Source organism: Saimiri boliviensis, chromosome 7 (assembly GCF_048565385.1).
Source record: "Saimiri boliviensis isolate mSaiBol1 chromosome 7, mSaiBol1.pri, whole genome shotgun sequence".
Lineage (NCBI taxonomy): Eukaryota > Metazoa > Chordata > Mammalia > Primates > Cebidae > Saimiri > Saimiri boliviensis.
This window is the reverse complement of record NC_133455.1, coordinates 109361085-109384393: the sequence shown is the minus strand read 5'-3', so window position 1 is coordinate 109384393 and position 23309 is coordinate 109361085. Positions and strand designations below refer to the sequence as shown.

The following is a 23309-nucleotide window of genomic DNA, read 5'->3' as shown; positions in this document are numbered from 1 at the left end:
TGGCTAATGCATACTCATCCTTCAGGCCTTCCTGAGAAAGGTTTTTCTGACTTCTCAGGCCATATTACATCCCCTGTCTTATCCTCTGAAACATGGTGTTATTTTCCTTCATTGTGCTAGCACCATTCTACTTATATAACCATGTGTGATTGTGTGATTACTGCCTTAGTCCCACAAGACTATACACTTCATGAGAGCAGACAATGTACCTGTTTTGTTTACTACTTTATTCCCAGTGCCAAGCATAGTACCTGACATAGTATGTGCTCAACAAATTTTCTTGGAAGGAAGTCCAAGAAGGAAGAAGAGTAGGAGGGAAAAAGGAAAGGAAGAAGGAAAGGACAGGGAAGGAAGGAAGCAAGGAGGCAGGCCGAAGAGGAGGAATGGAGGGCTTATTGGGGCTGGGAAAATGTTGGATTTCTTTTCTTTAGTAGGAAAGCTGAAACACTTAAGAGTGGCCATTTACCTGAGTCACACAGATCCCAGGATTTAAAGGCAGAAGCTGAACATCAGAATTTTGTTCATGAGACAATACTGAGTTCAAACCCACAGAAGCAGGTCCAAATGGGTCATCAGATCAAAGGGAGTCTGAGGTGAGTATCAGCTCCATCAGAGCAAAAGGAGAATGAGAAAAGCAGAAAAGATGAGGGCAAATAAGAAATAATCTGTACAAATTCAAGAAACAATAGGAAAAAGCCACCCGCTGGGTTTATTTCTTGCTACTTTCCATGTAGGAGCAAAGGAAGTCTGATTAAAGGGATGTAGACAACACACAGTTGTGAAAGGAAGAAAAGAAAGAAAAAAGGAAAAAAAAGAAAAGAAAAAGGAGAAAAGGAAGGAGGAAGGGAGGGAGGGAGGAAGAAAAGGAGGGGCTAGCTCTGAGCCAGTCAGCTCGCTCTTCCCTTCTCCACATCTCTATGGCATCTTGTTTTGAACCAATTCAACATTTTGAACCAAAGTTATTAAGTTCTTAAGTTACCCATTATTCCATATTATCTCCCCTCCTTAACCATAAGTTCCTGGAGAACAGGGAAAGTGTCTAGTTCATTTTCTCATTTCCTATGGAGTCCAGTCCCAATGATTTCAAATACAAGTGATCAAAAATATGGCTAAATACATATATATATTTATATATATATAAAATAAGTGCTGGGAGTTGTTACTTTAATGAAATCATTAACTTTTGAGGAAAACCTTTTAGTCCTGAGTTCCTTCTGAAAATATAAGGAAGTTGAGCTAAATAATCTCTAAGACATTTCCAAACTGTAAACTATTGTGGCAATGGCAAGGATATGTCTTCTTTTTTTTTTTTGAGACGGAGTTTCGCTCTTGTTACCCAGGCTGGAGTGCAATGGCGCGATCTCGGCTCACCGCAACCTCCGCCTCCTGGGTTCAGGCAATTCTCCTGCCTCAGCCTCCTGAGTAGCTGGGATTACAGGCACGTGCCACCATGCCCAGCTAATTTTTTGTATTTTTAGTAGACACGGGGTTTCACCATGTTGACCGGGATGGTCTCGATCTCTCAACCTCGTAATCCACCCGCCTCGGCCTCCCAAAGTGCTGGGATTACAGGCTTGAGCAACCGCGCCTGGCGGATATGTCTTATACATATGTTTTATAACCTATCATTTCTTTTCTTTTTTTTTTTTTTTTTTTTTGAGACGGAGTTTCGTTCTTGTTACCCAGGCTGGAGTGCAATGGCATGATCTCGGCTCACCACAACCTCCGCCTCCTGGGTTCAGGCAATTCTCCTGCCTCAGCCTCCTGAGTAGCTGGGATTACAGGCACGTGCCACCATGCCCAGCTAATTTTTGTATTTTTAGTAGAGACGGGGTTTCACCATGTTGCCCAGGATGGTCTCGATCTCTCGACCTCGTGATCCACCCGCCTCGGCCTCCCAAAGTGCTGGGATTACAGGCTTGAGCCACTGCGCCCGGCCTATAACCTATCATTTCTAATATATTATTGGGCAAATAGTGGGAACTCAATAAAGGTTTGCAGTAAATGTACTCCAATATAGATGTATTTAAGTTGAAAAGAAACACACAGATGTGTTTCTGAAGCTTCATATAAATTGCTTGTGAATTGAACATTACTTAAAACATACATGAGAAACCTATTAAATGTTTCCTAAGATGAAAATTTTTTTACAATATTTGGAATCATTCTGTAAAATTACAACTCATTTAGTCAATTTTTTTAAGTTTCACATTTTTATATACCAAGGATGCTGACAATAGGATAAACCAGATCAGTAGTTTACCGTTACGAGCCAATTGATTTAATATTGACAAAATTAGGTTAATCTTCATAAAGAGAAGTGTCCATTTCCCTACTGTTTCCCAAAGGACCCCTAATTCTCTCACTTCTTCCTTTCACTCCACATCCCTCTTTCTCTTTCTCTCTCTCTGTTTCACATACACACAGACTTTCCCTCTTGGGTCTTAACTTATATTTCAGCTTTGGTAGGTCTACGTTGATTTATACTATGTATACAACTTTCACTTTCCCATACTCCTTTCCACATTTCTCTCCCTTGTTTACCCACATGCCTTACCAGTTTTAAAAATAGGTATGCTTCCCACGGTGTCTGGGTCATCCGTAGTATCTAGACTCTTCAAGGTATCTGTCTTTGGTGGTGGCTTTGGTATGAGCATGCTGGAAGTAGAAGCTTCCTCAGCTGAGAAGCAATAGCTTTAGGTCACACTCACGGTGACTTTCAGGGTAGGGAGTGTTTCTTACTCTCTTTCATTTTCCCTATGACTCTCAGCTCTCCAGGACTTTCTTTCCAAAAATCCGGTGAAAAATCAGAGAAGTGATGATTGTTCTCAACAACTCTCTTACCTCAAAAATATTCTATTCCCTTGACATAAATGCTTTGAGGTGGGGTGGATATGAAGGCCATTTTTCCTTTGGGCTTGATTTATCTTATAGTTTCGGAGTGTCAGTTGTAATGACAATAAAGATTCCCACAGATGAGCCCAGACTGGTTAAAGTAGTTCACAAAACAACACAGAAATCAATGACCAGCTAACGGGATAAATTTTGTTCCCCCCTCAACTCTCAAGTCCTCCTTATCTGCCTGGCATCCAACACAACAAACCAGGCCAAAATTTTATCTATACTTGTACATGGAAAAGACACGACTTAGTGATCAATATTTTATCAAAGTGAGAATGTGATAAACAAGGTCAGCTGACTCCTAAAATCCATATATACATTAGAAAGCCTCACATCCTGTATTGAGACTTCTTGTGAGAGAACCCATTCTCTCACTAGAGTATGATCAGGAGACAATGGTACCTGTTCTCTGACGAGTCCTGACTAATTGGCGAGATTGAATCACACACATGAAAAATTTCAGATGAAACTCGTCTTTATGCATGGCTGTCTCCTAGAAAGAGAGACAGAGTTTAATCCAAATGAACAGAGATGTGGAATAAGATGTCCGTGACTGATATGGACCAGCTATGCTCAATACTACTAGGCCTAGGGACTTGACAATACAAAATCATCAGCCTATGAGGCAACACAAATAATATACTTCGATATATTTGATAAGGCAGGAACTCAGCAAGCTGCTGAGAGTATCAGAAAGGCATGGGGTCTCCAGAAACTGCCCTTCTTCAAGCCTGAGCTCAGACTGTGCCTGTGGCTGTGATATGAGTGTAAAGGACCTACTACTGAGGGGGGATTTCTCTGAGCCTTCTACAGGGCCTGGGTCCAGAGGCCTGCCAAGCTGGGTGTTTGACAAACAGTCTGAATGAGCAAACATATTTCTTCTCATTCTTTTTCTTTTTTTCTTTTTTATTTTTGAGACGTTGTCTCCCTCTCTTGCCCAGGCTGGAGTGCAATGGGCGTTCTCGGCTCACTGCAACCTCCGTCTCCCAGGTTCAAGCAAGTCTCCTGCCTCAGCTTCCCAAGTAGCTAGGAATACAGGTGCGTGCCACCAAGCCCGGCTATGTTTTGTATATAAACATACAAAATATACATATTTTTGGAGACAGAATCTTGCTCTGTCGCCAGTTTGGAGTGCAGTGGTGCAATCTCGGCTCACTGTAATCTCCACCTCCTGGGTTCAAGCAATTCTTCTGCCTCAGCCTCCCAAGTAGCTGGGACTACAGGCGCGTGCCACCACGCCCAGCTAATTTTTGTATTTTTTAGTAGAGACCGGGTTTCACCATGTTTGTCAGGCTGGTCTTGAACCGCTGACCTCATGATTTGCCCGCCTCAGCCTCCCAAAGTGCTGGGATTACAGATGTGAACCACCGCGCCTGACTTCTTCCCATTATTTTCTCTTAGAAAGTATGGCAGATTTCAGGTTAATCAATGTGATCCAGGAACAAAGCCCTTCAGAGGTCAGAGGTGATTCCTGGTTCCTTCCCTATCTCTACCCAGAAAAGCAGATCTCTGGTGGACTCCCAATAGCTTTCCTCACAGCTCTGCCTATGTTTCAAATTCCTCCAGACTTCTGGAAAGTTCTGCATCTTGCCAGAGTCTAACCTAATCCGTCCCCAAGAAGCTTTCTCTTTTTTGTTTGCTGGTCAATCAAGCATGAGGTGGTGCAGAGTATAGGACTGCAAGTTAAGAAACTTGTTTCCTAGTCTTAGATGGACCATGCACTTAAACCCTTGGGAAATCACTTCTCTGAACCTGGTTAAGACTATAAAATACCTCCAATAACCTCTACAAGCACTAACGTTCTGTGATTCTCAATAGCACACGAGATAGCCTGACATCGACTCAGACCTCAGGTCCCCATCTGTCGGGGGAAGCCACAGGTTTCCGCAGATCTGGGGCCACAGCGAAAAGCTGCCATAGAAACTGGAACGCAAGCAAAACTCGCCTTGCGGAACCAGAAGGAGGCGGGTAAGGGAGCTGAGGGAACAGAGAAAAGCATAGGACGAAGGGCTCACTAACAGTATTCCGAGTACGAGAAAGCGAAAAAGCCCAGACTGAAAAGGGAACTGAGAAATTATGACTAGTCTCAAATGCTCCCTTGACTTCTCGAGACTTGCCACACCGCGCAGGCGTCCCACTGGTCCTTAGCTCTGCTCTTTGACCTCCCGACCCAACCCCCCTCCTCCGCAGCCACCGAACGGCTCTTCCGGTGCTGTGAAGGCGGTTCCGGTTCGCGGCGGTTCCCGGGTTTTGCGTTCCGCGCCCGGCCGGAAACCCCTTCGCATGGCAGCCGGTTCCGGTTCGGTGAGTGGCGGCGGGAAGCTGGGGGAGGGGTGAGGATGGAGGGAGCCTGGGCCAGGAGGCTGTGTCGGACCCGGTCCGCCGGCCCGGGCTGGACTGGGCGGAAGCGAGGAGCACTGTGGGGCCGGCGCCTTTTCCTCTGCCCCGCCCCCTGGGACCACCTCCCCTCCCCCCTGCTGTCCGGTGGCCGTGCTGTGGCGGCCGGTGGCCCTTAGGCTAGCTGAGGCCCTTCCCTCTGGTCTTCTCTCCTGGGCCGCGGAGAGGCCGCCTCCCAGCCGTTACAGCAGGCCCCATCCCAGCGCCTAGCCGTACTTGTGGGAAAAGGCCGGTTGGGATTCCGGGGCTTTCCCGCCAGAGCAGGGTCTTCTCTAGGGAGAGCTGTTTTCCCCGGGAAGCTCGGCTTTCTATGGTAGCGGCTTCATCTCCCGCCTTCCTTGAGACCCGAGCGATGTTTCTCGGCTACTTCTGCGTGTCACGTACACATTTCTCCAACTCTCTTACTCGGTGGTGTCTCCCTGAGATGCGGTATCGCTAGTGCCACCACCGGAAAGAAACGCCTGGACCCTCCTGCTCAGGTTATGAAAATCCCCGTAACTGCCGCAGCTGGCTTACCTGGCTCATCGCCTCCCGGTAATGCCCGTGAACCGTCTCTTTCTTGCTGTGCCCTACCGTGATCTCTGGATCTATGCCTCGTTTCTCTTTCCTTGAGCTTGGTGATTTCTGTTTATCGGTGCCGGTGCAGTATTTCCACTATCTGGTTGGCAATAACTTGCTCCTTTATCACTTTCAAGTCAGCCTTGTTAAAGTCATTTTACTTCATATTTGGTACACTTAATTCTATTTGCAGTGGTGGTGATTCTTGTAATATTCATATGAAGCCTTTTATCTACTACCAACTATTTGACTGAGGGTCTTTGTAATTGGTTATTCTGGATGGATTAGATCACATCATCTCCTAAATCTTTATCGTTCATAGAAATAATTTGTGTTAAGGACTCGCTTTGAAATACAGATTACCCTGACTTTCAAATTACAGTTACAATGAAACTTTAAGCATCTCTTGAAGGATGATCCCTTACCTACTTCCACTTTACACTCCCTCCCCCGCCCCCTTTATTTTTCTTCTTTAGTACCTTTTAGGAAGGCTTATTCATTTTTAACTGACTAAAATTAATTATCCCAATTGCAAAGATGGTGTTCATATCACTAATCTAACGAGCTGTCTGGAGGGAGTGGATGGATACAAAAACAGGTTCTGCTACTTCTGGCTAAGGGAATGCAGTTGTTGACTATTGCTTTGGAAATCTGTCCTTTTCTTCCCAACTTCTGCTTCTATCAGTTGTGCTAGCTCTACTGTCTTGCTGTATCTGTTTACGGATCTGGCTTTCCCTACTAGACAGTGAGCTTCTCAGTGGCAGGGAGGCTTTCTTAATCATTTTTGTATTCCCAGCACCCTACATGTAGTTGGTGCACAGTAAATGAGTGTGTATGAAAAAATTTGGATACTTAGGGTTTACTGCATTAGAGTATTAAGGTGTTTAAGGTGTTAGAGTCTGATTGGGAGAGATTACATGTAAAAATAGAGGGGAAGAAATAACCTCAAACACATGATGATGCAGTACAACTGTTGTACACCTAATTGTTTTTCAGAACTTGGAAAAGGGTGATTTCACATGATTGCTTTCATACCCTTCTCATGTCATAAATTGTACTAACCACATCTTGGTCCTGGATAAAGCTAGCATTACCTCAGTATATATTTTCTAGTAACTTCACTTCAGCCCTGAACTTTGTCTTTTATAATCCCTTCTTTGCATATGTGGAAGGCTATAAATGTTTCACCGCAGTTGTCAAGACTGATCTTTTTTGTTCTTTCAGATTTCCCTTCACCTTGTGTTCAGCTACTAACCTGACTTCATCTGAATATCTGTAACTGCTTATGGTCTTTCAGTAAATTAAATGACCAGTGTGTACTAGGAAATGAATTATTAGAATACTTTGTTGTTGTTGTTGTTGTTGTTGTTGTTGTTGTTGTTGTTTTGAGACGGAGTTTCGCTCTTGTTACCCAGGCTGGAGTGCAATGGCGCGATCTCGGCTCACCGCAACCTCCGCCTCCTGGGTTCAGGCAATTCTCCTGCCTCAGCTTCCTGAGTAGCTGGGATTACAGGCACGCACCACCGTGCCCAGCTGATTTTTGGTATTTTTAGTAGAGACGGGGTTTCATCATGTTGACCAGAATGGTCTCGATCTCTTGACCTCGTGATCCACCCGCCTCAGCCTCCCAAAGTGCTGGGATTACAGGCTTGAGCCACCGCGCCCGGCTTAGAATACTTTTTTTTTAAAGAAAATATTTTTTCAGTTGCAGGAATTTAGTGGCATCAGAGATGCCAGATTTAACATTTTCATGGAGAATCTTGGGGTAAAATATTCCTTCTCCCAGTGGAACTGCAAGTGGCTAAAAGAATGTATCGTAAGCGCACTGAAAAAGCTGGATGTATTTGTATTAAAATATAAATGTGGGGCTTTATTTAAAAATCATAAATCAGTGTGGATTCCTCAGGGTTAGTGAGGGATTACTTTTAAATTGCCAATGTGTATGAGTCTTTGAGGTTGTGTTAAAGGATTTGAAGTTGTATGATGTTTGAAATGTGTGTTTGCCCTGGAGTCAGGATACATGGATTCTAATCTTCTTTTTGCGCATCTTTGTGATTTCAGGCAAGTCACTTAACCTCTCTGGATATAATCTGTAGAATTCTTTGAATTTCTAGCTTCCTTTTCTTTTCACATCTGTCTCAAGAAAATGCAAGGAGATTAACATGGGATTATTCTGTTGGGCACCAGGCTTTTAAATTGGTATTCTTCTTAATAGTTTATTAAAAAAAAAAAAAAAAAGGCTAGTGATGACAATTAAAGCAACCTTAAAGAGTAAAATGTCAAAAAAAAGTGTTGCTAATATATTGGTTGATATGATTTTTTCCCCCCTTAATACCCTTAATCTGGAACCCCGGGGATTCTACTCTGTTAAAGAAGAAAGAAGGAGAAAGAATATCTGAAGAATTTTTAGATAAAGAAGCCTTTTAAGTTGAGCATTTGGAAATATATTTGAAACCTAAATCTAAGCCTTAAATTCTTTAGGGATCCTTCCTGGTAAGACGAGGTAATCAGATGATTACTCTGCTTAGTCTATAGCTATGCCAAGAGAACTTTAAGCAGCCTTTCTTTGTGTGAGTTTCATTATTGTGACCACAAAGAATGCCCGTTATCATCATCCAGTCTTACGAATACATTGAATCCCTAGGATTGCTATGTAGTTGATGAAGTGCTTGATATTTTAAAAAATATGGTTATAAGATTATAAATATATATAGGTGTGACTATTATCATCCCTAGTGTCTTCCTCCTCTTGGAAATCTCCCAAGACCATATGTGCTAAAGATATGTTTATTAACCTAGTTCCAAATAGTTTGGGGTTTTTGTTGTTGTTGTTGTTGTTGTTGTTGCCCAGGCTGGAGTGCAGTGGTGGTATCTCAGCTCACTGCAACCTCTGCTTCCTGGGTTCAAGCAATTCTCCTGTCTCAGCCTTCCGAGTAGCTGGTACTACAGGTGCGCACCACCACACCTGGCTAATTTTTGTATTTTTAGTAAAGATGGATTTCACCATGTTGGCCAGGCTGGCCTTGAACTCCTGACTTCAAGTGATCTACCCTCCTTGACCTCCCAAAGTGTTGGGATTACAAGTGTGAGCCACCATGCCCGGCCAGCTCTTTGGTTTTTTAACATCTTTATTTTGTGGAAAAAGTGGATACATCAGAGGAAACACTAATTTTTATATAGGCAAAGGAGCTTTGGTTTGTATCAGTTTGATTGATGATTGAGGGGAAGTACTTCGTACTACTGCAAAGCAGTCCTTGATTGTCATTAGAGTATCAAGTCACTGAGTAAGACATGGAAGAAAAGTCTTAAGAGGACCATCACAAAGTCTGTCACTTGTTTATGAAGTGATTTAGCGTGAGGTAATAGAACAATGGATTGGGAAGAATTTCTAGGTTGTAATTTTGGTGTAGTTGCTAACATTGTGACTTTATGGAAACCCCCCAGTCTCTTAAGGGTTGGCTCTCCCAACTTGCTTCTTGCTTTAATATTCTGTGATTCCATGGGCAGTCTTTAATTGCTGTTTAATTTAGCACAGGTTGCAGAAATGTTTGGAAGTACCTCAAGCTAGTTTTAGTTTTTACTCTTTTTCCATTAAGTCAACTCTTTGCACCTTACAGTTTTCTCTACTAAGAACACAAACATTGGAAACTGGAAAAAAAGAAAAAAAAAAAAAAACACACACACACACACAAACAAATGTTACTTCTACTAGCTGCACCCTCTAAAATTAAGTGAAGTAGGTGTTTCAGTATGTAATTTTTCTGTTTTTGTCTTCTTTTATAGGACTTTGTATCTTTGCTAAAGTCAGTGATGTGAAAAGACTTGAAATGGGTAAGACTAGTTGTTGAATCCTGTTAGCTACTCTTATTGGTTAAGCTGGAGTGAAAGAATGGGTTTTCTTAACATTTCCAGTATTTATATCTTTGTACTTAATAATAATTTTGTGAGAGATCTTAATCCTAATTATGTAATACTGTATACCAAATATAATTATCTTTTGGTTAGAACATTGTTTATGTACTCATTTAGGAGTATTATCTCAATGATTGTATTGAAAAAGCCAACTATACCCAAGCAAACATTTCTATGTACTAGACCCTGTTCTAAGTATTTAGAATGTATTAGTCCATTTAATCCTTACAACCATCTTACAAGGATACTTATATCCCTATTATATCAATAAGGAAACTGAGACAGAGGTTAAGAAGCTTGCCTAGAGTCATGTACTGTAACTGGCAGAGCCAGGATTTAAACCTAGGTACTCTGGTTTCAGAGGTCCCGTCCTTTTTTTTTTTTCTTGAGATGGAGTCTCACTCTGTCACCCAGGCTGGAGCGTAGTGGTACAATTGCAGTTCACTGCAACCTCTGCCTCTTGGGTTCAAGCAGTCCCCCTGCCTCAGCTGCCCAAGTAGCTAGGATTACAAACATGTGCCACTGTATCAGGTTAATTTTTGTATTTTCAGTAGAGATGGGGTTTCACCATGTTGGCCAGGCTGGTCTCAAACTCCTGACCTCACGTGATCTGCCTGCCTTGGCCTCCCACAGTGCTGGGATTACAGGGGTGAGCCATCACGCCCAACTAAGAGTTCTTGTTCTTTAGTACTATGTTATACTGACTTCTAAATGATAGATAATTTGATTAATGTAAGTATTCTATTTCATTTAGCTAGTGTTACTGAGAATTGATTGTGAGTAGAACATTTTTCACTATTTCATTTATAGTGTTTTATGTCTGTAAAGGGGACCAATATAAGGTGAGGACTAGTAGCCAATTTAGGAATAAGTTGAAAAATCTATACACTTAGATCTTATAGCATCCCATATGTTCTTTTTACATTCACATTAGCTTTCTCTATTCTGTGTTTTCCTTTTCCTTAGTCTGCCTTCTCCTTCCCTGTTCATTTGTTTCTATTTTCTCTCATTGCTGATATCAGTGTAAATCATTGAGTTCTGTTACCCTTATTATTTCTATTCTAGCTAGCAAAGTTATCAAAAATGATTCTAAAGTAAGATTCTGCCATAATATGATAGTTATTGAGCTGATAGCTGTTAAGAGCAATATGAATAAAATTATGCTTTAAAAAAATTTTTCACGTAGATTATTATTATTATTATTATTATTATTTTTTTTTTTTTTTTTTGAGACGGAGTTTCGCTCTTGTTACCCAGGCTGGAGTGCAATGGCGCGATCTCGGCTCACCGCAACCTCCGCCTCCTGGGTTCAGGCAATTCTCCTGCCTCAGCCTCCCGAGTAGCTGGGATTACAGGCACGCGCCACCATACCCAGCTAATTTTTTGTATTTTTAGTAGAGAGGGGGTTTCACCATGTTGACCAGGATGGTCTCGATCTCTCGACCTCGTGATCCACCCACCTCGGCCTCCCAAAGTGCTGGGATTACAGGCTTGAGCCACCGCGCCCAGCCGATTATTATTATTTTTAAGACAGAATCTCACTCTCTTGCCTAGGCTGGAGTGCAGTGGGGTGATCTTGGCTCACTCCAACCTCCGCCTCCTGGGCTCAAACGATTCTCATGCTTCAGCCTCCCAAGTAGCTAGGACTACAGGCATGTAGCACTATGGCTCCTTTCTTTCTTTCTTTCTTTTTTTTTTTTTTTTTTGAGATGGAGTCTTGCTCTGTAGCCCAGGCTGGAGTGCAGTGGCGTGATCTCAGCTCACTGTAACCTCCGACTCATGGGTTCCTGTTTAAGCAATTCTCTTCCCTCAGCCTCCGAAGTAGCTGGGATTACAGGAACAAGCCACCATGTCCAGCTAATTGTTGTATTTTTTAGTAGAGATAGGGTTTCACCATGTTGGCCAGTCTGGTCTTGAACTCCTGACCTCACGATCCACCACCTCAGCCTCCCAAAATGCTGGCATTACAGGTGTGAGCCATGGTACCCGGCCTCTTTTGTTTTTTTTTAAGAGACAGGGTCTCACACTGTCACCCAGGCTGGAGTGTAGTAGTGACCCCGTCATGGCTCACGGCAGTCTTGACCTCCCCAGCCCCAGATGATCCTCCCAGCTCAGCCTCTCAGCCTTCTGAGTGTCTGGGATTACAGGCATGCACATTACAGACATTAACCACGTCTGGCTAATGATTTTTTTTAAAAATAGAGACGAGATTTCGCCATATCGCCCAGGCTCGTCTCTAACTCCTGGGCTCAAGGCATCCGCCCATCTCGGCCTTCTAAAGTGCTAGGATTACAGGTGGTGAGCCATCTTTGCCTGGCCCTGTTATTTTTAAAGCTTTAAATTAGGGTGTTTTTATATGTGTACAAGTTTTGAACTGTTTGGTAGATGGCCTCAAATGATTTCAAATGACCCAGTTTCTGCACATGGACCTCTTGACAATGACATTATGAGATTTTTGCCATTGGTTAGCTATGAAAGAGGGATTTTATTTGACTGTAGAGTTGTTCTTTGAGGTTCTTTTTGTCTTTTTGCTTGTTTTTTTATACACAGGGACTCCCTCTGTCTCTTAGGCTGGAGTAGAGTGCAGTGATGTGACGATAGCTTACTGTAAATTTGAACTCCTGGGCTCAAGGGAATCCTCCTGCCTCAGCTTCCCGAGTAGCTGAGACTGCAGACACAAGCCTCATTGGGTGGCTAATTTTTTTTTTTTTTTGAGATGGAATTTTGCTCTTGTTTCCCAGGCTGGAGTGCAGTGGTGCGATACTGGCTCACTGCAACCTCCACCTCCCAGGTTCAAGTGATTCTCCTGCCTCAGACTCCAGAGTAGCTGGGATTACAGGTGCCCACCACCATGCCCAGATAATTTTTGTATTTTTAGTAGAGATGGGGGTTTCACCATGTTGATCAGGCTGGTCTTGAACTCCTGACCTTGTGATCCGCCTTCCTCAACTTCTCAAAGTGCTGGGACGGCACTCAGCCTGCTGGCTAATTTTTAAATTTCTTGTAGAGATAGGGTCTTGCTATGTTCCTTAGATAGGTCTTGAACTTATGGCCTCAAACAATCCTCCTGCCTCAGCCTCTCAAAGTGCTGGGATGGGCATGAGGCACCTTGCCCAAGTAGGAATTGTTTTTATTAGGTGAAAAGATTGGTTCATAGGAAAAACATTACTGAAGAATTATGTGACTTGAACTAATCCAGACTCTCTCCCCAGATGATATTGCTGACAGGGTGAGGATGGATGCTGGAGAAGTGACTTTAGTGAACCACAACTCCATATTCAAAACCCACCTCCTGCCACAAACAGGTTTTCCAGAGGACCAGCTTTCGCTTTCTGACCAGCAGGTTAGGACCTATTTTCATTGTTTAATTAATTAATCATTTTGGCTGATCATAAGTTTTCATCTTACGTAATTTAAGTGCCACACTCAAAAATACAAGCATAGATATAAACTTTTTAGAATAATTTTAGTGTTTGGAATTTTGCTCATGTATTCAAATTAGGACAAGAAAGTTAAGACAAGATAGGCTGTGTATGAGTTCCTTGAGAACAGTACCTTTTAGAAAACTTACTGTCTCTGAATTTTAAAATTACTTATACACAGATAAGTGTTCTTTTAAACTATTGCTTAAAATTGCTGAGCCTTAAATGGGGGAGAAATGTGAAAATATACAGCAGCTCTGAGATGTCTCTGCCATAATGCTTGGTTTCTCAAGGTCTGGTTCAGGACCAGCAGCATCCACATTACTTGGGAGGTTGGTAGAAATGCAGACTCTCAGGCTTTACCCCATATGACTGAATCAGAATCTGTATTTGAAAAAATCCTCATTTGATATATATGCACATGAAATTGTAGGGAGCACTGTTAATAAAACAGTCTATCGCAGTAGGACAGCCATTAGTAATTTGGATGAGATCATTTTTTGATGTGTGATTCTTTCCTAAGTATAATAGGTTGTTTAGCATCTGTGACCCCTAGGCACTAAATATCTGTAGCATCAACCCCCCCATAATCATTTTAATATTTAATATATATCCACACATTTTCAGATATGTGCTCAGGGTACAGCACCACCTCTGATTAAGAACTGTATCTGTAAAGTTACCAAGAGAGTAAAAGGCTGGATTTTCCCAGCCTTTTTAATATGTGTTATAACTAGCTTTCAGAGAGAATATACTAAATACATGCTTTTTACTGAACATTCTTTGAATTAAGTTGTATAACAGATATTTTGCCTGTTTTTTTCTTGAAGCCTGAATCATTTCATTAGATTGTCTATGTGTTTTCCTTTCTTATTAGTATGTAATACTAGTAATTATAATATGTAAATATAATTAAGTATATTGAGTTCTGAAATAGTCTTAACTTCTGCTATAGTCTTCATTTATTTAGAGACACAGGGTCTTTCCATGTCCATTGCTAGTCTTGAACTCTCTGACTCAAGTGATCCTTCTGCCTCGGCTTTCCAAAGTGCTGGGATTATAGGCATGAGCCACTGCACCTAGCCTATAGTCTTTTTTAATATACATTTTTCCTAGTATATTTTTTTATTTCATTTTATTGTAAAAAATGTGACTTGGCTGGGCGCGGTAGCTCATGTCTGTAATTCCAGCACTTTGGGAGGCGGAGATGGGTGGGTCACCTGAGGTCTAGAGTTCAAGACCACCCTGGCTAACATGGTAAAACCCCATCTCTACTAAAAATACAAAATTTAGCCAGTTGTGGTGGCACATGCCTGTAATCCCAGCTACCCAGGAGGCTGAGGCAGGAGAATCACTTGAACTCAGGAGATGGAGGTTGCAGTGAGCAAAGATCGTGCCATTGCGCTCCAGCCTGGGCGACGAGAGTGAGACTTCATCTAAAAAAAAAACAAAAAAGTGACTTAAGAAAAATCTTCTGCTTTGTTTAGATTTTATCTTCCAGGCAAGGACATTTGGACCGATCTTTTACATGTTCCACAAGAAGTGCAGCTTATAATCCAAGCTATTACTCAGGTATGACACGTTACTTGGAGTAAAGGAACTTTATACCTTTTGGATTTCTTCATAGCATATCATTTATGTTTATCATCTCTAAAAGTAAAAACATTGTCAAAAACAAGATGGTATTGTCTCCACTAAAATATCATCACTTAAATGGCTTTTTGTTTGTATATGATTGCTATGGTACTTTAATGATTTAGTCTCAACCAAATACTAGCTTTTTAGTGGGAAAGTGTTTTGAGAATCTAATCTAACTGTCCATAATGCCATTGTAAAAAGCAATACAGCTTTGTTTTTAACTTTTTTGGGGGATATGTGGATGTGATACGGGTAAAGCGTGTGTGTTTTGCATTAATTTAAATCACAGAGCTAGTTTTATTTCTGTTCTGCTTGAAACCATGAAACCTGAAAATTTATTTCTTTCTCAGCTTGTCCTTCTTTCAGGGCAGGAAATGTTAACTATGGGTTTCCCTCTAGCACCTGCCACAGCCATATGCTTGCATATTCAAGGGCTTGCCTATTTAACTTGTGATCCATGACAGAAGTCAGCATTCTCTAGGCTGTTCTTATCCTGTGGCCTGCCTGACTTATCATCTGCCCTCTTACTAAGATTTGGACTTACAGTCTTCTGCCTCTGCCTTGGGAAACTAAGAGTTTGATTGGTTAGCCCTTTGGCAGTAGGACTCAGGAAGATGACAGTAGTCTTCCCAGGTCTTTTTACTCCTCATGCTTCAATCTCCTTGCTTTGCCACTATATGGGAATGCTAGTTATACTTCTGAAACTGCTTTAATAGGATTTTTTTTCTTCTTTTTTTGAGATGGAGTCTCCCTCTGTTGCCCAGGCTGAAGTGCAGTGGTGTGATCTCGGCTCACTGCAACCTCCATCTCTCGGGTTCAAGCAATTCTCCTGCCTCAACCTCCCTGGTAGCTGGGATTACAGGTGCCCCACCACAGCTAACTTTTGTAATTTTAGTAGAGATGGGGTTTCACCATGTTGACCAGCCTGGTCTGAAACTCTTGACCTCAAGTGATCTGCCTGCCTCTGCCTCCCAAAGTGCTGGGATTACAGGTGTGAGCCACTGTACCCAGCCGGATTTTTATAAGGATAAACTGGAATTATAAATACGGAATGCAAATAATAATTATTCTTGTTATTTGGCTTCTTTAGGATTCTTTGTCAGGAAGATGAAATCTCCTCCCCTAAAAAGTCATTAGTATGATGCTCTTTTAAATTTATACTGTATTTAAATGTGATTTAAGTGGGTGATACTTTATCTACCCTGGGCACTAGCCTTCCATAGTATGTGCATAATTTGTATCCAAAAATCAATTTTCTCAGAAAGTAACTCTACTACAATTATTATTGAGAAGGCTTTTTTGATGAACAGAGTCTGAAATCTGATTTGATAGCTCATTATTAATGACAGAGGAAGAACAGTTGAATGGTTAATGAAATTAGATGATCATTGTTTCCATTTGAACTCAGGCTGTGTTTGCTTATAATTTCATATGCCAGTTTACCATTGGATAGAATCTCTGCCTTAAGTTAAAACAATTGCTTAATAATAAACAGCTATATAGAAAATTATACTCAGAGTTCCCTTCTTATAACCCAACTCTAATGATTAATTTTTTTTTTTTTTTAAACAGAGTCTCTCTGTCACCCAGGCTGGAGTGCTGTGATGCGATCTTGGCTCACTGCAACCCCTGCCTCCTGGGTTCAAGCAGTTCTCCTATTTCAGCCTCCCTAGTGGCTATGATTACAGGCACCCTCCACCATGCCTGGCTAATTTTTATATTTTTAGTAGGGACATGGTTTTGCCATGTTGGCTAGGTTGTTCTTGAACTCCTGACCTCAGGCGATCCATCCACCTTGGCCTCTCAAAGTACTGGGATTATAGGCATGAGCCACCACGCGTGGCCTATTTTTTAATTTTTTTTTTTTTTTTTTTGAGACAGAGTCTCACTCTGTCTCCCAGTTTGGAGTATGGTGACGTGATCACGGCTCACTGCAGTCTTGACCTCCTGGGCTTAGGCAATTCTTCTGTTTCAGTCTCCCTAGTAGCTAGGACTACAGGTGCATGCCACCATGCCTGGCTAATGTTTGAAAAAATTATTTATAGAGATGAGGGTTTTGCTTCATTGCACAGGCTGGTTTGAAACTCCTGGGCTCAAGTGATTCTTCTGTCTAGGCCTCCCAAAGTGCTGAGATTACAGGTGTGAGCCACTGCACTCCATCTAATTCAACTCTTATTTAACTCAAATCTCTGTCGTCTCTTCTGATTATCTGTGTGTGCATACATATTATACATTGTATTACTTGACACATGTAATCTTTTTTAACTCACTTTTTTTTCTTTTTTTTTGAGACGGAGTTTCGCTCTTGTTACCCAGGCTGGAGTGCAATGGCGCGATCTTGGCTCACTGCAACCTCCACCTCCTGGGTTCAGGCAATTCTCCTGCCTCAGCCTCCTGAGTAGCTGGGATTACAGGCACGCGCCACCATGCCCAGCTAATTTTTTGCACCTTTAGTAGAGACGGGGTTTCACCATGTTGACCAGGATGGTCTCGATCTCTTGACCTCATGATCCACCCGCCTCGGCCTCCCAAAGTGCTGGGATTACAGGCTTGAGCCACCGTGCCCGGCCTTAACTCACTTTTTAATTTTAATTCTTTTTTGGGACAGGGTCTCACTCTGTTGCCCTGGCTAGAGTGCAGTGGTGTGATGACAGCTCACTGCAATCTCAACCTCCTGGGCTGTGATCCTTCCACCTCAGCCCCCTGAGTAGCTGGAACTACAGGTGCATGCCACCATGCCTAGCTAATTTTTGTATTTTTTGGTAGAGATGGAGTTTCGCCATATTGTCCAGGCTGATAGTTTTAGTTTTTCATCTGACAGCATCTTTTCTTTCTTTTTTTTTTTTTTAAATCATTTTCTGCTGATTCATGGAATTGATGTGCACATCCACAGTCCTTTATATGTAATTCCAAAACAAAAACCTCTGAAAACCAAAGAACTTTTCACAACTCATCTGGTTTCAAAACCTGACCTGAGGCTGGGTGTGAAGGCCCATGCCTGTTATCCCACACCTGGGGAGGCTAAAGCAGGTGGATCAACAGAGGTCAGGCGTTCGAGACTAGCCTGGACAACGTGGTGAAACCCCGTCTCTACTAAAAACACAAAGATTAGCTGGGTGTGTTGGAGGACACCTGTAATCCCAGCTACTTGGGAGGCTGAGGCAGGAGAATCACCTGAACTCAGGAGGTGGAGGTTACAGTGAGCCAAGATCATGCCATTGCATTCCAGCCTCGGCGACTGAGTGAGACTCCATCTCCAAAAAAAAAAAAAATACCTGACCTGAATTCATTTCTTAGTAAAACCTACTTGAACTGACATGAAGCTGTTGATATTTTGTTTTTTAAATTTCTGTAAAAGGCCAGGCGCGGTGGTTCAAGCCTGTAATCCCAGCACTTTGGGAGGCCAAGGCGGGTGGATCACGAGGTCGAGAGATCGAGACCATCCTGGTCAACATGGTGAAACCCCGTCTCTACTAAAAATACAAAAAATTAGCTGGGCATGGTGGCACGTGCCTGTAATCCCAGCTACTCAGGAGGCTGAGGCAGGAGAATTACCTGAACCCAGGAGGTGGAGGTTGCGGTGAGCCGAGATCGCGCCATTGCACTCCAGCCTGGGTAAGAAGAGTGAAACTCCGTCTCAAAAAAAAAAAAAGAAAAGAAAATTTCTGTAAAAATGAGTATTTTCACATTTTGCTGCAGATAACATGTTTGATTACAGATAACATGTTTGATTCAAATATAGTCTCTATTAGAGATTATACTTGAAGGTGTTACCTAATATACTAGGTTATCTTTCTAAAATTCCTAAAATTTAAAATTTGTATATAGAACTAGACTCAAGCATTTGATTTGGGATAATGGGCGTGTGCCTTAATTGGCTTCGTTATTTTCCCTGTGGTTTGGGTGCACATTTACCCTTACAATTTTTAGCTATTGTTAATAAAATGGCTTAAAAGCATTGGTATATAGAGCTTTTTTCTTCTAAATTTCAGTAAACCCTTGGTATTCATAAAAAATATATCTAAGATTATCTTCAATCCTAACGTTTGGCCAGATTCCTTGGTTTTCTACTCAGTTACATGATTGTTGAGAGTTGTATTTTTCTTTCTTTTTTTTTTTTTTTGAGACGGAGTTTCGCTCTTGTTACCCAGGCTGGAGTGCAATGGCGCGATCTCAGCTCACCGCAACCTCCGCCTCCTGGGTTCAGGCAATTCTCCTGCCTCAGCCTCCTGAGTAGCTGGGATTACAGGCACGCACCACCATGCCCAGCTATTTTTTTTTGTATTTTTAGTAGAGACGGGGTTTCACCATGTTGACCAAGATGGTCTCGATCTCTTGACCTTGTGATCCACCCGCCTCGGCCTCCCAAAGTGCTGGGATTACAGGCTTGAGCCACCGCGCCCGGCCGTATTTTTCTTTTGTTTATCCTCAAACCACAGATTGATTCTCATATCAACAGTCTTAAACTAAAGCTTTATCTCACTTGAGTACCTTGTTTTGGAAAAGAATTATTTCGTAAAAGTTATGTGATGATGATTAAAGAATAACAGTGAATAATAAAGTCATACTGAAATGGGGTACTGGATTACGTATTAAACTCATTCTCTAAATTACTCACAGCTTGAAGCAGAGGACTCACATTTGTACCTCTAACAAATTTCTTCTAGTCCCTGATCAAACAAGCTTATGGCATGTCACAGACCTCAAAGGTCACTTTCTAAAAATCGAATTTTATATCTGTGAATGTCAATGGTCTATATACTTTTTTCTTATGATGAAGTCTAAAAAAAGCCTACTTTTGTCCAGGCATGGTGGCTCACACCTGTAATCCCAGCACTTTGGGAGGCCAAGGTGGGCGGATCACGACGTCAAGAAATCGAGACCATCCTGGCCAACATGGTGAAACCCTGTCTGTACTAAAAATACAAAAATTGCTGGGCATGGTGGCACACACCTGTAGTTCCAGCTACTTGGGAGGCTGAGGCGGGAGAATTGCTTAAACCTGGGAGGTGGAGATTGCAGTGAACTGAGATCGTGCCACTGCACTCCAGCCTGATCAACAGAGCAAGAATCCATCTCAAAAAAAAAAAAAAAAAAAAAGTACTTTCTATTATGGACTTTAAAAAAACTTCTTTCTCTTTCCACATCCATTCCAATTCTGCTCTTTCTTTTGGATGTATTCTTTTCTAATAATCACCACATCGGTTGCTGTGATCATCACCTTGTGCCTTACCTCTTGATTGGGCTCAACATGGACTCTCAGTTTACCTGCCTTAATCTGGTGATACTGACTTTATTGGTATTTGTCTTCTCTCTCACCCTCTGCCCCTTCCTCCACCAGGATGAAAATGAACAGTAAGACCCCAACTTTAGGATCTAGGATCTGGAACTTCTTTATTGCTTTATTGGATTGACCTCTGTCGATCAAGTTTTTAAAAAATTTGCTTCTCAAACCACTGAAGATTAGGGTATTAAAAACATTGATTTTGTTTTTAAATAAAGTTTTAAATACTTTGTTGCAGTTTACTTTGTTTCAGTAAAAACTTTACATGCCTGTAATCCCAGTACTCTGGGAAGCCAAGGTGGGAGGATCACTTGAGCCCAGGAGTTGGAGACCAGCCCAGGCAATGTATTGAGACCCTGTCTTAACAAACAATAAAAATAAATTACCTGGGCATGGTGACATGCACCTGCAGTCCCTGCTACTGAGGAAGCTGAGGTGGGAGGATCTCTTGAGCCTGTAAGGTCAAGGCTATAATGAGCCATGATGGTGCCACTGCACTTCAGCATGGGAGACAGAGTGAGACCCTGTCTCAAGAAAAAAAAAAAAAAAAGTTTAACCCTAAACAAAGAAAAGTAGATTAGGATGCAAAGAAATTATTTTGCTCATGCTCAGAATCATTATCTTTGTCTTTGGAAAATATGTTAAGTTAGGTCTTCAAAATATTTGGTAGGTAAGATGATTGTAACATCTTGCTATTATCTTAACTAAAGTTAACAGGAACAACTGGTGGTTACTTTGATAGTAAGTAGTTACCTGACACATTCTTTTTTTTTTTTTTTTTTTTTGGAGACAGAATCTTGCTCTGTCACCCAGGCTGGAGTGCAGTGGCATGATCTTGGCTCACTGTAACCTCCGCCTCCTGGGTTCAAGTGATTCTCATGCCTCAGCTTCCCTAGTAACTGGGACTACAGGCGTGTGCCACCATGCCTGGATAATTTTTTGTATTTTTAATAGAGATGGGATTTCACCATGTTGGCCAGGCTGGTGCTGAACTCCTGACCTCAGGTAATCCACCTGCTTTGGCTTCCCAAAGTGCTGGGATTACAGGTGTGAGCTACCGTACCGGCCTTGACACATTCTTTTTTAATATGAAGTTTATTATATTCATAAAAGTATTACTTGTTCCTGCAGAAACTTTGTATAGAAAAGTAGAAAACTACCCATAACCCTATCATTAGAACATAACTACAATTAAATTTTTGGTGTATTTTCTTCTCGTTTTGTGTGTATGTATGTATACATAATAGGTAATCTTATTTGTGGTATTTTTAACTCTTACAGAAATCAGTGGTGACAGACTGTCATGCTAAACCCTTACTATATGTGGCCAGGCACAGTGACTCACCTGTATTATTCCAGTACTTTGCCTTTAGGAGGCCCAAATGGGAGTATCACCTGAGGCTAGGAGTTCGAGTACAGCCTGAGCAACATAGTAAAATCCCGCCTCTCCAAAAAAATACAAAAATTAGGCGGACACGGTGCTATGCAACTGTAGTCTCAACTGCTTGGGAGACTGAGTCAGGAAGATTGCTTGAGCTCAGGAGTTCAAGGCTGCAGTGAGCTGTGATTGTGCCACTGCACTTCAGCCAGGGCAACAGGGGGAGACTCTGGCTCAAAAAAAAAAAGTATCTGTAGTTTACTCTTGGTCTGTCTCTAACTTTGCTTGATCCTATCAGCAGTAGAACATTATTCATCAATTTCATTGAGTGGGGTTGGAACCACCTTTTTCTGTTTAAACAGACTTACTGATCCTCTGCTTTTTCCCTTGCATTTTAAAGCTGCAATCTCTGTTACATGCCATTGAGAATGCTACTCTGTCTTATCCTTGGTCTCAAATTTCACACCTGTTAGGGTAATTTGCATTTTTAACAGACCAGTTCCTCAAATAGATATCTCTATTTAGATCACTTTCTAATCAAGTTTTAGCCAAAATATGTGAGAGACAAAGATTTCTACTGTTAAGACTTTAAACTTAACTATAATAATTTTCTAATTCTTTACTAAGACTCATTTCCATTAGGCTCATGTTTCTATCCTCAGAGTAATAATACTAGATGCTAAGCATAGCTAACTGATTACAGAGGAACAAAGTTACAATTCATTTTGAACGTAAATTAACTTATCTTAATTATTAGACTAAGGTCACCAACTGGTGAATTAACTAGTACTAACACCACCCCTGACTGCTTCTTTTTTCCTATCTTATTTACCCTAAATCCTGACATCTTGATTAGCTTACAGAAACACAAAAGTGTATTTTTGAAGGCTACGTTTTGGGATACAGCATCAAAAGATACATTAAATATTTTTAATAGCATAAATTTACAATATTGTGAAAAGTTCTATAGTAATATGCTTTAAAAGAATATCTTCAAAATGATGTCAGCATTAAAAAAAAGTTTAGAAATAGAGAATTCTTATTCTCGTGTTTTCACTGGAGCTCCTTAGAGTTCCATAATTTAATGTCTGAAGTTCTTTTGAGGGCGCTGTTTTAAATTGTCCAATTCTGCAGATAGGGAGAGGAGGATATAGAAGTTATTCCACTACTTCTAGCTGAAACTTCAGGAGGTTTTTGACATCCCAGATTGTAATCCACAAGTTAGAAAATTCAAATAATGAGTAATTCTCAAATAATCTGATTGTAGTAGCAAGCATTGGAGTAATAATATGTTTGATTATGGCATTAGATGACTGAAGATTATTAAACCAGAACCAGATGTATATGATGGGTCATTCCTTGCCATAAGCCAACCAGAATAAGCAGCAATTAGGTTGTCTCTGCTCCTTGACAGAGTACCTGAATCTTGAACTTGGTAACTAAAAAGAAGAAAGTGACACCAGCTGCTTAATAAGCAATAACTGTTGTTCATTTGAATTACAATTCTCATTGGCCCTCCACCTGCTTTCTTACTGGTCTGGCCTACCTTCTTTCAGGCCCAGGCCTGGGAGTGCTTGCAAGATATAGTTGGGGTAAAATGTTGACTTTTGGTGGACACCACGGAGTCACATTGATGCAGATAAGGCACATGGCTGTGGCAGGATTCAGCTCCTTCATCAATTTTCAGGTTAGTATGGCTGAATCAATTATAGTTTGTAGAAGTTCCCCTACTGCAGACTTTATTGGCAGTTGAGACTGGGATCTTTCTTCCATAAGAGACATGGTGATATGCCACATTACTTTGGAATACAATGGTTGG

At 41.5% G+C, this 23309-nt stretch overlaps 2 protein-coding genes across 4 annotated transcripts in view; one reads left to right on the top strand and one right to left on the bottom strand.

The window, feature by feature from the left end:
- The window catches only part of PFKM (phosphofructokinase, muscle), a 46712-nt gene extending 40830 nt beyond the window's left edge, over positions 1 to 5882 (bottom strand). Inside the window, exons 1-3 of one of the 2 annotated variants that reach the window (XM_074403191.1) lie at positions 4921 to 5117; positions 3304 to 3394; positions 2558 to 2680 (exon numbers count right to left, since the gene is read on the bottom strand). In XM_074403191.1, the coding sequence (XP_074259292.1) occupies positions 2558 to 2680; positions 3304 to 3385 (205 nt within the window). In that variant the 5' untranslated portion in view covers positions 3386 to 3394; positions 4921 to 5117. Of the gene's footprint in view, positions 1 to 2557; positions 2681 to 3303; positions 3395 to 4920; positions 5118 to 5814 lie in introns of those variants that run through there. The other variant, XM_074403193.1, reaches the window with a different exon arrangement.
- SENP1 (SUMO specific peptidase 1) overlaps positions 5118 to 23309 on the top strand; it is a 64920-nt gene continuing 46728 nt past the window's right edge. Inside the window, exons 1-4 of one of the 2 annotated variants that reach the window (XM_010352252.3) lie at positions 5118 to 5205; positions 9640 to 9687; positions 12981 to 13111; positions 14678 to 14762. In XM_010352252.3, coding sequence (XP_010350554.2) covers positions 9684 to 9687; positions 12981 to 13111; positions 14678 to 14762 — 220 coding nt within the window. In that variant the 5' untranslated portion in view covers positions 5118 to 5205; positions 9640 to 9683. The other variant, XM_010352251.3, reaches the window with a different exon arrangement.